The sequence below is a fragment of the Phocoena phocoena genome, chromosome 3, assembly GCF_963924675.1.
Source record: "Phocoena phocoena chromosome 3, mPhoPho1.1, whole genome shotgun sequence".
Classification (NCBI taxonomy): Eukaryota; Metazoa; Chordata; class Mammalia; order Artiodactyla; family Phocoenidae; genus Phocoena; species Phocoena phocoena.
In genome coordinates, this window is record NC_089221.1 from 63,480,236 (window position 1) to 63,494,332 (window position 14,097).

The window sequence follows — 14,097 nt, forward strand, 5'->3', positions numbered from 1 at the left end:
CTCCTCTTTCATTTCTAATTCTATTGATTTGAGTCTTCTCCCTTTTTTTCTTGATAAGTCAGGCTAATTGTTTATCAATTTTGTTTATCTTTTGAAAGAACCAGCTTTTAGTTTATTGTTCTTTGCTATCATTTCCTTCATTTCTTTTTCATTTATTTCTGATCTGATGTTTATGATTTCTTTCCTTCTGCTAACTTTGGGGGTTTTTGTTCTTCTTTCTCTAATTGCTTTAGGTGTAAGGTTAGGTTGTTTATTTGAGATGTTTCTTATTTCTTAAGGTAGGTTAGTATTGCTATAAACTTCCCTCTTAGAACTGCATTTGCTGCATCCCATAGGTTTTGGGTCATCGTGTTTGTGTTGTCATTTGTTTCTAGGTATTTTTTGATTTCCTCTGTGATTTCTTCAGTGATCTCTTGGTTATTAAGTAGTGTGTTGTTTAGCCTCCATGTGTTTGTATTTCTTACAGATATTTTCCTGTAATTGATATCTAGTCTCATGGCGTTGTGGTTGGAAAAGTTACTCGATATGATTTCAATTTTCTTAAATTTACCAAGGCTTGATTTGTGACCCAAGATATGATCTATCCTGGAGAATGTTCCATGAGCACTTGAGAAGAATGTGTATTCTCTTGTTTTTGGATGGAATATCATAAAAATATCAATTAAGTCTATGTTGTTTAATGTATCATTTAAAGCTTGTGTTTCCTTATTTATTATCATTTTGGGTGATCTGTCCATTGGTGAAAGTGGAGTGTTGAAGTTCCCTACTATTACTGTGTTACTGTTGATTTCCCCTTTTATGTCTGTTAGCATATACAGCACTTTTTGTATTGAGGTGCTCCTAAGTTGGTTGCATAAATATTTACAATTGTTATATCTTTTTCTTTGATTGATCCCTTGATCATTATGTAGTGTCCTTCTTTGTCTCTTGTAATAGTCTTTATTTTAAAGTCTATTTTGTCTGATATGAGAATTGCTACTCCAGGTTTCTTTTGATTTCCATTTGCATGGAATATCTTTTTCCATTCAGGATGTCTCTTGCCCTGTTTTTAGAAGAGGCAGTGGTCTTTAGATGGATTACGAATTTAAAAAGATTATATTATACACATTTTCTTTTCAAAGCCGACTTTCAAATCCTCTGAGGTGAGCCAGTATAACTTGATATTTAACCAGTTAAAAATAACAGGCTTGGAAACAAACAAACCTAAATTTGTATCCTAGTTTGTGGTTTTCAACGGCTGCCTGACCTTGTGCAAGGTACTTTACAGTTCTTATCCTCAGTTTTGTCATTTGTCATAATAGGGATAATAATAGAACTCCCTTTGTAAAACTGTTTATGAGGAATAATTACTTGCCCTACATAAAGCACTTGTATTCCATTTAGTCAGGCGATGTTTACTGAGTACTAACCATGTGCCAGGCACTGTGCCAAGCTCCTGTCTAACTCAGGGCTGTTCTCTTTCTTCCTTCAAATTTTCATCTAACTTCTACTCCCTTAGGTCTCGGCTTAAATGGCACTTTCACAGGGAAAGCTTCTGTGTTAGTTCGAGTCCTCCAAGAAGCAGATGCCAAGACAGGATTAGACATGCAAGAGATTTATTAAAAGATATCCCTGTGGAAGATAAAAATGTGGAAGCAAGGGTAAGCAGGGAAAGCCTCAGGTTCCAATGCACGTCTGACATCTATTGAAGGAGGAGAAGGAAGGAGAATTGGGTAGAAAAAGACTGCAGCACTCTTCTAAGAACGTTTTGGCTAGGCAAATGGGGAGTTCCCAAGTCAGAATTGTCCATTAGAAGGGTCCTTTTTCCTGCAGGAAGGTTGGCTCTAGCATCTCTGCAGTGGTCAGTCACTGGCTGGCCGCAGTTCAGCAGGGACATGACCTCGGTTCCAAATGTGGTGGTAGATCCAGAGAGGCAGCAGCTGGGGTTGTCAGTCAACTATGCTCTGTACACAGGAGATCTGAGTAGCGCACATTCTTAGCCATCGTGCTCTTCATGATCGGTTAGAACCCCCGGTTATTTGCTTTTCCTTTACTTGGTTACTACCATTAAAATTAGATTTTTGGGGACCTCCCTGGTGGTGCAGTGGTTAAGGCTCTGTGCTATCAATGCACGGGGCCTGGGTTCAATCCCTGCTTAGGGAACTAGATCCCACATGCCTGCTGCAACTAAGAGTTCGCTTGCCACAACTAAGGAGCCCACGAGTCACAACTAGGAGACTGCCTCCCACAACTGAGGAACCTGCCTGCTACAACTAAGACGTGGCACAAACAAACAAACAAATAAATAAATATATATATGTATAAAGGGCATTCCTTTCAGAAGCACAAGTTTAAAAAAAATAAAATTAGATTTTTGTTTTCTAAATTTGTAAAGTTTATTCTCTCTGAACTGTAAACTACAGGAGAGAACAGACTGGGTTAATTTTGTTTACTACTCCATCCCCAAGATGCCCCAGATGAGATGGCGCATAATAGGTACAAAATACAATAGTAGTCCTTATTTGTATCCATTCTATTCCACATTGCTACATCCAAACCTAGAAGTTGTAGATGACTCCACATCACAGAAGAGCTCATGTTGCCAATCACATGCCAAATATAAAATTAACAATCGCAAAAACCACATCATCAAAACACCCCAAGTCCCTTCTTCCCTGACTCTGCCCCAAAGCTGGGGGTTGGATGCATCTTCTGTTTCTGCCTAGTCTTTTCACTTTCTTAACAGTGTCTTGAAAAGAAGTACTTAATTTTGATAAAGTCCAGTTTATCACTTTTTTTCTTTTAAGGATAGTGCTTTAATACCATACCTAAGAAACCTTTGCCTAGCCTAAGTTTGCAAATAATTTTTTCTTGTTTTCTTCCAGAAGTTTAAAGTTTTACAGCTAGATATATGATCCGTTTTGTGTTTTCACATACAGTATGAGATAGATAGATAGATTGATTGAATTTTACATATGGATATCCAAATATTCCAGCATTATTAGCTGAAAAGACTTTCTTTTCCCCATTGAATTGCCCTTGGTCTTTGTTGAAGATCATTTGGCCATAGAGATATATGTGACTTTTAAAAACCTCACTATTCAGTTTCATTGATCTGTTTGTCTCTCTTTATATCAGTTCTATACTATCTGGGTTAATGTAGCTTTATAATAAACATTGAAATCAGGTAGTGTAGTGTAAAATTTCCAACTTTGTTCTTCTCTTTTAAAGTTGTTTCAGTTATTCTATGTTCTTTGTATTTCCATATAAATTTTAGAATCACTTTGTCAATTACTTAAGAAAGCCTGCTGGGATTTTGATTTGGAAATTGACACTTTTTTTTTTTTTTTTTTGCGGTACGCGGGCCTCTCACTGTTGTGGCCTCTCCCATTGCGGAGCACAGGCTCTGGACGCGCAAGGCTCAGCGGCCGTGGCTCACGGGCCCAGCCGCTCCGCGGCACATGGGATCTTCCCAGACCGGGGCACGAACCCGTGTCCCCTGCATCGGCAGGCGGACTCTCAACCACTGCGCCACCAGGGAAGCCCGGAAATTGACACTTTTTACTGTATTGAGTCTTCTAACCCATGATATATATCTTTCTGTTTATCTGTGTCTTCTTAAATTTCTCTCAGTGTATTTTGTAGTTTTGAGTGTACAATATGTATAAATGAATAAATGTATATTTATTTATCAACTCATCTCTAAGCATTTGGTATTTTTAACTTCAATTTTAGATTGTTTGTTGCTAGTATAATACAAATCAATTTACTTTTGTATATTGATTTTTGTATAATGTAGTCTTGATGATCTCATTTGAGTTCCAGTAGATTTTTTTAGGTTCTATAGAATTTTGACCATATATCATGTCACCTGTAAATAAAGCCAGTTTTACTTCTTCCTTTCCAGTTTGGATGCCTTTTATTTCTTATTGTGCAGGCTAGAACTCCCCCAGTACAATGTTGAAGAGGTGGTGAGTGCAGAAATTCTTGCCTTATTCCTGATCTTAGGAAGAAAATATTCAGTTCTTTCCCATTAAGTGTGCTGCTTTTTATTGATGTTTTCTATCAAGTTGTATGTTTTCTCTTATATTCCTAGGAATGGGTATTGAATTTTTCAATGCTTTTGTTGCACCTATTGAAATGATCATACAATTTTTCTTTCTTAGTCTTAGCTAATGGTGAATTATGTTGTTTGATTTTCCAATGTTAATTCAGCCTAGCATTCCTGGGATAAGCCCTCATTTGGTCATAATGTATAATTTTTTTTTATATATTGTGGAACAAAAATAGGTAGAATTTTATTAAAAATTTTTGCATCTATGTTTATGAGGCTATTGGCCCATTGTTTTCTTTTCTTGGAACATCTTGAGTTTGGGTACCAGAGTAATGCTGTCTTTATAGAATGATCTGGGAAGTATTTACCCTTCAATTTCCTGGAAGACTTTTGTAGAACTGGAATAACTTTTTCCCTTAAAAATAAACCATGTTGGGCTTCCCTGGTGGCGCAGTGGTTGAGAGTCCGCCTGCCAATGCAGGGGATGCGGGTTCGTGCCCTGGTCCGGGAAGATCCCACATGCCGCGGAGCAGCTGGGCCCGTGAGCCATGGCCGCTGGGCCTGCGCGTCCGGAGCCTGTGCTCCGCAACGGGAGAGGCCACAGCGGTGAGAGGCCCGCGTACAGCAAAAAAAAACCCCCCAAAACAAAAAAATAACCATGTTAACGCTATAAAAAAGAAAGCTGTAGTGATTGCATTACCATCAGACAGAGTACAGCTAGAGCAAAGAATATTACCAGGAAAAAAAGAGGGTCATTTATAAAGTGAATCATTTCATAATGACATAATAATTTTCATATTCATTTCATTAAAGATAAATTCACCTAAATAATAGAACAATTCTAAATGTTTATGCAACTAACAGCAGAGCTTCACAACACATAAAGCAAAAACTGATAGAACAGCAAGGAAAACTAGAAAAATCCATAATTATAGTGAGGGATTTCAGTGCTCTTCCCTTAGTAATTAATAAAATAAGTAGACAGAAAATCAGTAAGTATGTTCTAAATCCCCCCCAGGATTTAGATTTGAACAGTAATATCAGGCAACTTGACGTGATTCACATTTGTGGAGCATTTCACCCAACAGCTACAGAATACACATTTATTTTAAATGTACACTGAACACTTACCAAGACAGACCAACCATATTCTCGGCCACAGAACAAATCTCAATAAATTTAAAATGATTTGAATTACATGAAGTATGTTCTTTGATGATAATGGGATTGAATTAGAAATCAAAAACAGAAAGGTATCCAGAAAGTCTGATACTTGGAGACTAAATAACATAAAAAATCCGAGGATCAAAGAAAAAAACCCATATAGGGAAATTAGAAAGTATTTTGAAATGAAGTAAAATGAAAACACAATATATTAAAATGTGTGGGATACGGCTAACACAGTACTCTGAAGAAAACTCATACTACCAAATGCCTATATTACAAAGGAAGAAACATCTCAAATCAAAAACCCCAGTTTCCAGGCTTCCCTGGTGGCGCAGTGGTTGGGAGTCCGCCTGCCGATGCAGGGGACACGGGTTCGTGCCCTGGTCCGGGAGGATCCCGCGTGCCGCGGAGCGGCTGGGCCCGTGGGCCATGGCCGCCGGGCCTGCGCGTCCAGAGCCTGTGCTCCGCAGCGGGAGAGGCCACAACAGTGAGAGGCCTGCATACCACAAAAAAACAAAAGAACAAAAAAACCCCTCAGTTTCCAAGAAACTGGAAAATTAATTTTAAAAACTTCAAAAAAAAAAAGAATAAAGGAAATAAACATAACAGTAGAAATCAATGAAAGAGAAAAGAAAAATAAAGAAAATCTATGAAACCAAAAGTTGACTTTGAGATTTGAAATCAGTGAGATTAATATTGCCTCTTGCCGGGTCGATCAGGAAAAAAGACACAAGTTACCAATTTCAGGAGTAAAAAGGACAATAAAGGAATATTGTTAACAGATTTACACGAATAAATTTCAACAACTTATATTTTCACAACTATTAAAGCTCATTCAAGAAGAAATATTAAATATTTGTTTTATTAGTGAATGTTAGCTACTAAGGCAGGGAGTTGAGTCCGGGCTTTATAGATAAATAAGGGTCCCCAAGCAGCTCTCAGTTCATTAACGGGGAAAAACAAAGCTTAATACTGATCAGTGTAGAAGAGTGAGGGAAAACTTGGCCAGGAAAATCTTCTCTGGGGAGGAGTCATCCGGCTGAGAGACAGGAAGGACCAGTAAAAAAAAATGTTTATTAGAATGTGAGCTTGAGGAGCGGGTCCAGGGCAACTCTCCGCCAACCACCCTCCTCCGTCTGCCGCTCCGCCTTTCTCTAGGCAGTCCCAGCCCTTCCCCTAAGCGCTCGCGCTCGCTCTCGCAGCTGCTGAACGTCCCACGCCCTCCCAGCCGGGCCCCCAGGAGCCGTGCGCTTGCGCACTCGAGCGAAGACCTCGCAGGAGAGAGTGAGGCGGCTGCCGGAAGTATGACCTCCGTCCCCCTACTCGCCGTTTCCATCCGGGGTCACGTCGGTCTTCCGGGTGTTTCCGACAGGGCTTTCTACGCCGCTCTTTTCCGGCTACATTTTGGTCTTCCGTCTCTTGCCACCTCCCTCGAGTTCCCTCACCCTTGCTGCCCCTGCCTTTACTTGTGTCGTACCTCCCCGGACGCCGAGCCCGGGAATTAGATCGCAATCCGGAGCCGGAGCCGGGCCTACCCATTCCGCGCGGGCACTACCACCTTTGGCTCGGGAGAAAGCTAGGACCGAGCGCGCCGGGCCGTCCCTGCTCCGGCTCTGGAGCTCCTGGGCTGGCGGTGACGGTGGATTCTCCTGCTTAGCCTTCCCCGAGGACACTTGTGAGTTAGGGGGTTTCGGAGAGGAAAGCAACGGTGTAGGCCCAGGTGGGGGGCGGGGCGCCGGGAACTTTTTCGGAAACTGTAGTGTTTTGCGTGGGAGGTTCCGGCATAATCTCTCTGATATCCCAGACGTATGGACGGACCCCAGGCTGCGGTACTTTCTGAAGAATTTTAGGAACTCTTAAACGTTTCCCATTCGTTTGTCTTTCTCGCGCCCCGTCCTCAGTCTAGGACCAAACAAGGAAGACTGTATTGGGACACTGCATGGGGTTTCAAAGGGTGGTGAAGAACTAAGGTAAATATCTGGATTAATAATTTAAAATTTAAGACTTTTCACTAAATGGTTGTGAAATTGTCTCAGTTTTTAGCTTTACAGGAAACCGCACAGGTTAGGACTGTCAGATTGTTGTCTATCCCTTTTGTTTTTGCACCGTTCAGCCTTTGTAGATAGGTTCTCCATCTCTCTTTCTAGGTCAGAACACGGGGGGCTTAATGTGTCTCATAAATCCTCTCCTATCCAAGTTCCCTGCCTTGTTTGATCCTCTCTCAGCTCTTTGTTTAAAATAGCAGTCGTTTATTTATATTGGTATACCAATAGGGTGAACAAAAAAGAAAATGAAACTAAAACTCAAGCTACATTGGCAACCTAACAAACGTGTGGTGTATGGTTTTGTGGGGAAAGATCAGAACTGAACACTAAGTCTGCGTATTTGAATTACAGGCGACATACTACTTTTGTAAATACCCTCATATTGTATGTTTTATTACCACAAGGCTTTAAACATGGCATTAACAGCTAGAAGGCTCTTAATATGTACTGATGAATAGCCAAATAATAGTAACATTACTCTGTTGGTGTGAATAGTCTCAATTCTGTCTGATCAGGAAGTGTAACAGGCTGTGTGTGAAATAGGTATTTAAGAAATGTCCACTTGGAATCATGTGGCTAGATTATTTTTTAATACTTGAATGGGATCTAATTCTTGATCAGAGGGGATATATGTATAGCTGGTTGACTTTGCTGTACAGTAGAAACTAACACAACATTGTAAAAGCAACTATACTCCAATAAAAATTAATTTTAAAAAAGGAATGTGTTTCAAAACCTGTGGGTGGTTTGACAGAGGGTGAGCAGGATTTAGGAGTTGGACTTGTTGCATTATGGAGAAAAAAAGTGAATTTAGGGGATCAAAGGCATTTGGAGAAAGTGGACAGATAACTAGATTTGCTCCTACATTTCTGGTTTTTATACTAGGTAGATTCCACTTTCCAGGGACTCTTGATGAAGGAATTATGTAACCTTGAGTGTTCTCTAATTCCTTGGAGGAGAGGTCAAGTTTAAGACAGAAATTCCGGGTTGTAAGTTACAGGACCAAATGCTATATCACTAGGAATTACTTTGTGAACTACTCCTTTACTACCTTGTCTCATATATGACTATTTACAAATAAACCTGTGTAACTTCCAAATGGGCAACCTTAGTCAAGAAGTAATCCTTAAGATTTTCTCCTTAAGGCAAGAACCAATGCAACAGTTTTAAAGCAGTTCAAAATTTACCTAGATTATTCTTTTTTATAGTCAAGCACAGATTGAGAAATTGATAATTTTCAAACTAAGAAAAATAGGATACCACCAATATCTGGATTTTATTTATCATAAAATTTCTTACACCTGCTACCATGGTTAATGTGGAGTAATTTTTTTTTATGGATCATTGTCTACTTGGTGAAGAAGGCTTTCATTCAGAATATAAAGAAAAAGATTTAAAATTTTGTAGAGGTCCCCTTAAATCTGGTATGGTAATAGTTTTGCTGGATTTTATTCTCAGAAACTCTATTCTGTTTAAAAAATGATCCCTTATATTGTTTTATTATAATAGGTTATTATTTTGGTGTCATTTTTATCTTCATCAAAATTAGTGTTGGAATGTATTAGGAGAAATATTAGAAAGAGGAATTGAAATTCATGGGCTTTTGGTTTACTTCTTTATCTCTAGATGGTCATGCAGAATACTTGTGTTGGAGAGCATTGAATGTCATTGATTACATTCCCTAGGAATGATCCTCCCCACTTTGAAGGCTGGCCTGGTTAAGAGCCAGACTTGAGGGCCAAAAATTCATCCTGAGGAAAACCCGACAGATAACTTTGTTTTGGAGGCGCTGGAAAGCCTTTGATGCTTATCTGGGAATTAGGGATAGGCTGATTTAGATAACTGCCCTAAAGTACACTTTTGAGTATGGAATCATTCTCAGCTTTTAAGCCGTGGTCGTTTGAGGAGTACTTCTGGGCTACAAGACATCTTTTGACTTATTCTTAAGTTTGAATCTGACCATGTAATGCAATAGAAATTAGGTGAGGTCTGGGCTATTACGTCATTTCGGGTCTCAAGCCTGAAGAAAAACACAAGCATATTATTTATAGGTATAAACAAAATGTCTAGAATTTTAACTACGAATTGATTTAAATAAATCTGAATATAGAGTGTTTTAATTCTAGTTTTTCTGAATACAAATTTCTTCTCTTGTTTGATCAGATCTATAGTATCTGTGTTACAACAAAATTAAATATCAAGCAAAATTCATTATAATGAATTGTATTTAATGTCATTTTCTCATGAATTCTTTGAAATAGTAATTGTTTTATGGGGAGTTGAGTCAGAGTAGCAGAGTCAAGGAAGCCAAGAAGGAGTGTAAGCCCAGGCAAAGGGAGAAGAAGGCATTAGTTGACAGCCTTCTTCTGGCATTCTACAGTTATTGAGTGTACTTTTAATAAAGAATTCTCTGGAATCTTGCTTGGTTAAAGATATTTCCTCTGATCAGTGAACATCAGAGAGTACAGTTTAGCAGATTTGATAGGATTGATTTTTTTGTTTTAATCAATTTCCTATAACAAGGGATAAAGGCCTGCTGAAGAAAGCTGACAAACTCTTGTTTTCTGGAGGTAACACCTTGTCTCTGGTCCAAATTAGAGTCAGGCACTTGGGATGGGATCTGATGGTGGCCCAAGACTATTGACCATAATCTGTTATGAACCTTGGACTGGTGAATCTCACTCTTTGGCCAGTCTAGGAAATTTTAATCTTACAGAATTGAAAAGGAATAAAGTTTCTGTGAGTGACTTATTTGTCTCTTCCCAGATCTTTCTCTTTTCTCTCTTGTTGTCTCCTGTTCTAATTTTTCCAGCCATCTTGTCTTAGTCCCAGAGGCAATCACCATTTCTTTTAGCAGCTTATATGTTATTTTCCTCTGTTGTTCTAAAAAAAAAAAAAGTAGAAATTTTTATACAGCTTGGTTTTTGGATTGACATCTACTGAAAATGAGGATTTACCACTTTTATGTACGCTCTCTCATCATAAATTGTGAGATTTATGTGTGTATAAACATGTAAATATATGTAGCATATTTTATGTAGCATATGTAATCTGTAAATAAATACAGTGTAGTAAATATATAATAAATATATTACAATTTCTGTTTAAATCAGTATGTTTAATGTTCATGTTATTGTAAGAACCAAGTAGGTGACTGATTATATTTCCTTTTTTATATGACCTTTTGAGTGTGTTTTGTCCGTAGTTTAGTAATTTATTATTAACTTGCTGCATTTCTGTTCCTATAATTTCTGCTCTGTTAGCCGAACTCCTCTCTGTGGTCAAATATATAAGGTAATCTACCAGTTAATCTTTTTCCTCCTTGGATATCTTCTTAAAGACCTCTATGTGTTCTAACTTAAGCTGTTTAGCTTCCCTTCACCATCATCCTGGGGAATTTGTCTCTGCCCTGTGTCAGAGCTCCCTTTTCCTAGATCCCAGATTTTCTTTTCTTTTTTTTTTTTGTTTTTGATACCTTACATGTCTAAAAATGTTTTTATTTTCCTTTTGCACTGATAGTATAGCTGGGTATAAAATTATAGCTTGAAAGCATTTCCTTCAGAGCCTTGAAGGCATTCACTTCCTTGTTTTGTTTCTACTGTTGCTACTGAGAGGGCCAAAGCCATTTTGATTACCATCCCTTGGTGTGTTTTTTTTTAAATTGAAGTGTAGTTGATTTACAATGTTGTGTTAATTTCTGCTGTATAGCAAAGTGATACAATTATACATTCTTTTTTATATTCTTTTCCATTATGGTTTATCTCAGGATATTGAATATAGTTCTCTGTGCTATATGGTAGGACCTTGTTGTTTATCCATACCATCCCTTTGTTTATAACATTTTCTTTCTCTGTAATATTTATAAGCTTCTTTTACCTGATATTCTGAAATGTCACTGTAGTATACCTTTATATGTGTGTGTGTGTATGTATATGTATATGTATATATATATATATATATATATTCAGTTGTGCTTTATACTCATTGGGTCCTTTCAATCTAAGGCTTGGTGTTCTTCAGTCTTGGACATTTTCTTGTTTTATTTACTTGGTAATTTCCTTTTCTGTGTTTTCTCTGTTCTTCCTGGAACTTCTGTTGTATTGGATGTTGGACCACATAGTTTGGTTCTCTTATATTTTTTTCTCTTACTGTCCTGCCTCCTGTCTGCCCTCACCAATTTTTCCTTTTTGTTCATTCCTCAATGTTATTTTTAGCTTTCTACTGGATATTTCTGCTTTTAATTTTCCAAGAGCCCTTTCTGCTTTTTAAAAAACACATTCTTATTTACATATTCAATGTTATTTCATTAATTATGGAGGTTTTTTTTTCCTCACTTTTCATTTGTTGCAGGTGTTGTTTCTGTTTATTCCTAGGCCTTTTTTTTTTTTTTTTTTAACTTTTGATGATCCATGGATGTCTGTTTTCTAACTAGAAATCTAAATTGGAAGCTTATGTGCATGAGTAGGCAGTTCAATAGTAGGCTTCATTGTAGGTTGCGAGTGAGCTTAACTTTTTCTTGGTGGGCGACTGTTCCTATGTTACAGGTTCTTTGGTTACTGTATTATATGGTTTCTTGTTCCATTATTCCATAGATGAGTTTTCTAATTGCCTGAATTGGGAATGCAGGCTGGGGATCCTATTTTTACTTTGTAGACTTCACTTAATACTTGTTTTCAGTTTGTTTTCTTACCCTACTCTTTGTAAGTCTATAGCCTCTTGGGGTCAGTCATTGCAAAGAATAAATATCTAGTCTTCTGCTTGGGGCAGTGAACGATTCTGATTGCTTTGTACCTAGGTTTTCCCCATTCGTGTGGAGCAGACTCTCTTTTATTGGAAGTTCTTTTTATAAGTTGTTTAGACTTTGAGGGGAATCTCAGCATTTTATAAATAGTTATTAGGTGATACAAATTCCATCCCTTGTTTGATCAGATCTGTACGATCTAAATCCTGGGAATCAGGTTGTCATATGACAGCTTATAGCTTTGAATAAATTAGATTGGGAATAAATGTAAGAAATTGTAGGATTTCATTAAATGTCTCACTTGGGTGGTTTCTTTTTATTATCAGAGTATAGTGGTGTTAACTTGATTCTAAAAGATTTGTTGATATTAGGATAAATTTATTAGGGAAAATGCATCATAAAATTAGAAATGCACAGATTTTACTATCATTTGAATAATGTGGTTAATCTAGATTTAAAATTTATTATTAGTAAGTTTTTTTGTTACGTATGGTGTGACTTAAGAGATCTGTTTGAACTTAAAAATATAACTTTGCAAATGAAATTTGTAACTTGGTAACTAATTGTTTATTAATTAGCAGATGCTAGTTATCAAAGAGTTCAATGTCTTTAAGCTATAATAAATTATCTTTAAAACTATTGTAGGTAGAAGAATACATGTTTACTCTTAGTGAACAAGAGCATGTTCCCAAACTCAATTTTGGGTCGCCCGCCTTTCACTCCAAACCATCAACAACATAATAACTTCTTCACCCTGTCACCAAGTCTTTATTCACACCAGCAGCTTATAGATGCACAGTTCAACTTTCAGAATACAGAGTAAGTACGGTGTTATTTTGGCCCATGTCATTTGTAAGTTTCATTTTCTACTTGACACAAATCCTTTTTATGTGAAACATTTGGAGCTAGAGAAAATGTCATCATGTCTTGTTTTCTTGTGATCAGTGAACTGTTTAGTTTTTCTGAAATTAGTTTTTTGTTTTTAAGGAAAAAATGTATACTACTACTGTTCTTTCTTTGTCTTTGGTAGCTTGTCTAGAGCTGTATCATTACAGCAGTTGACATATGGAAATGTCAGTCCAGTACAGACCTCAACTTCCCCATTATTTCGAGGAAGGAAGTAAGTATTTCTTACTTATTTTAAAAGAAAAGATTGCATTTTGGGGAACTGTTTAACACTGTATCTTGTATTAAGTTGAATGGACGCTATGCCGTGCATTTTGTTTTCTGGGACCTGTGTGATCAGTCCTGTAACAGAATTTTAAAACTTCAAAGTATTTAAAAAATTTTAGGGATAACTGTCTTCAGATAACTACTTTTAATTGAGATTTTTAACTAAATAAGATGGGTTTCCGTATCTGTTTGTTAGGGCCGCCATAACAAAGTACAATAGACTTGATGGCTTAAACAACAGAAGCTAATTTTCTCAAAATTCTGGGGGCTAGAAGTCTAAGATCAAGGTGTTGGCAGGTTTGGTTTCCTCTGAGGCCTCCCTCTTTAGCTTATAGATGGCTGCCTTCTTTCTCTGTCCTCAAATGGTCATCTCTCTGTCTGTGTTTTTGGTGTCCTAATCTGTTCTTCTGAGGACACTAGTTATATTGGATTAGGGCTCACTCTAATGACCCCATTTTAACTCAGTTACTTCTTTAAAGGACCTGTGTCCAAATACAGTCACATTTTGAAGTACTAGGGGTTAAGACTTAAGCATATGAATTTTGAGAGGACATAATTCAGCCTATAACACCTTCTTTCTAGTAAAGTTTACTATTTGATTTGTCTTACACAGGTAAGGTTCCACGATAAATATTATTATAGTGAAAATTTCTACATGACATGAAGCTTTCTATAGAGAAGTGAGGAATCAATTCATTTAAACCAATTTGATTAAAAGAAATTGATGTATCATGGGGTAATTATGATAGAACTTTAGGGGTGATTATTAAAATAATATTTGGCAATATTTGCAAGATACTACTATTTATAGTCTGTATAAACATTCCGTAACTTTTATGTCCAACTAGAAATAACAGTAGCTAAGAATTATTGATCACTCACTATGTGTATAGGCATTGTTCTAAGGACTTTGCAGATAATGGTTTGACTAAGTTTCA

The 14,097-nt window shown here is 37.2% G+C and overlaps 1 protein-coding gene across 15 annotated transcripts in view; it reads left to right on the forward strand.

Moving 5' to 3' along the window:
* The first annotated feature begins 6,545 nt into the window (after positions 1–6,545).
* The window catches only part of TENT2 (terminal nucleotidyltransferase 2), a 56,919-nt gene continuing 49,367 nt past the window's right edge, over positions 6,546–14,097 (forward strand). For 11 of the 15 annotated variants that reach the window (XM_065875580.1, XM_065875581.1, XM_065875576.1 and 8 more), the window contains exons 1-2: positions 12,669–12,805; positions 13,017–13,106. In XM_065875580.1, coding sequence (XP_065731652.1) covers positions 12,669–12,805; positions 13,017–13,106 — 227 coding nt within the window. Of the gene's footprint in view, positions 6,876–7,101; positions 7,171–12,631; positions 12,806–13,016; positions 13,107–14,097 lie in introns of those variants that run through there. The other 4 variants (XM_065875588.1, XM_065875589.1, XM_065875582.1 and 1 more) reach the window with 3 other exon arrangements.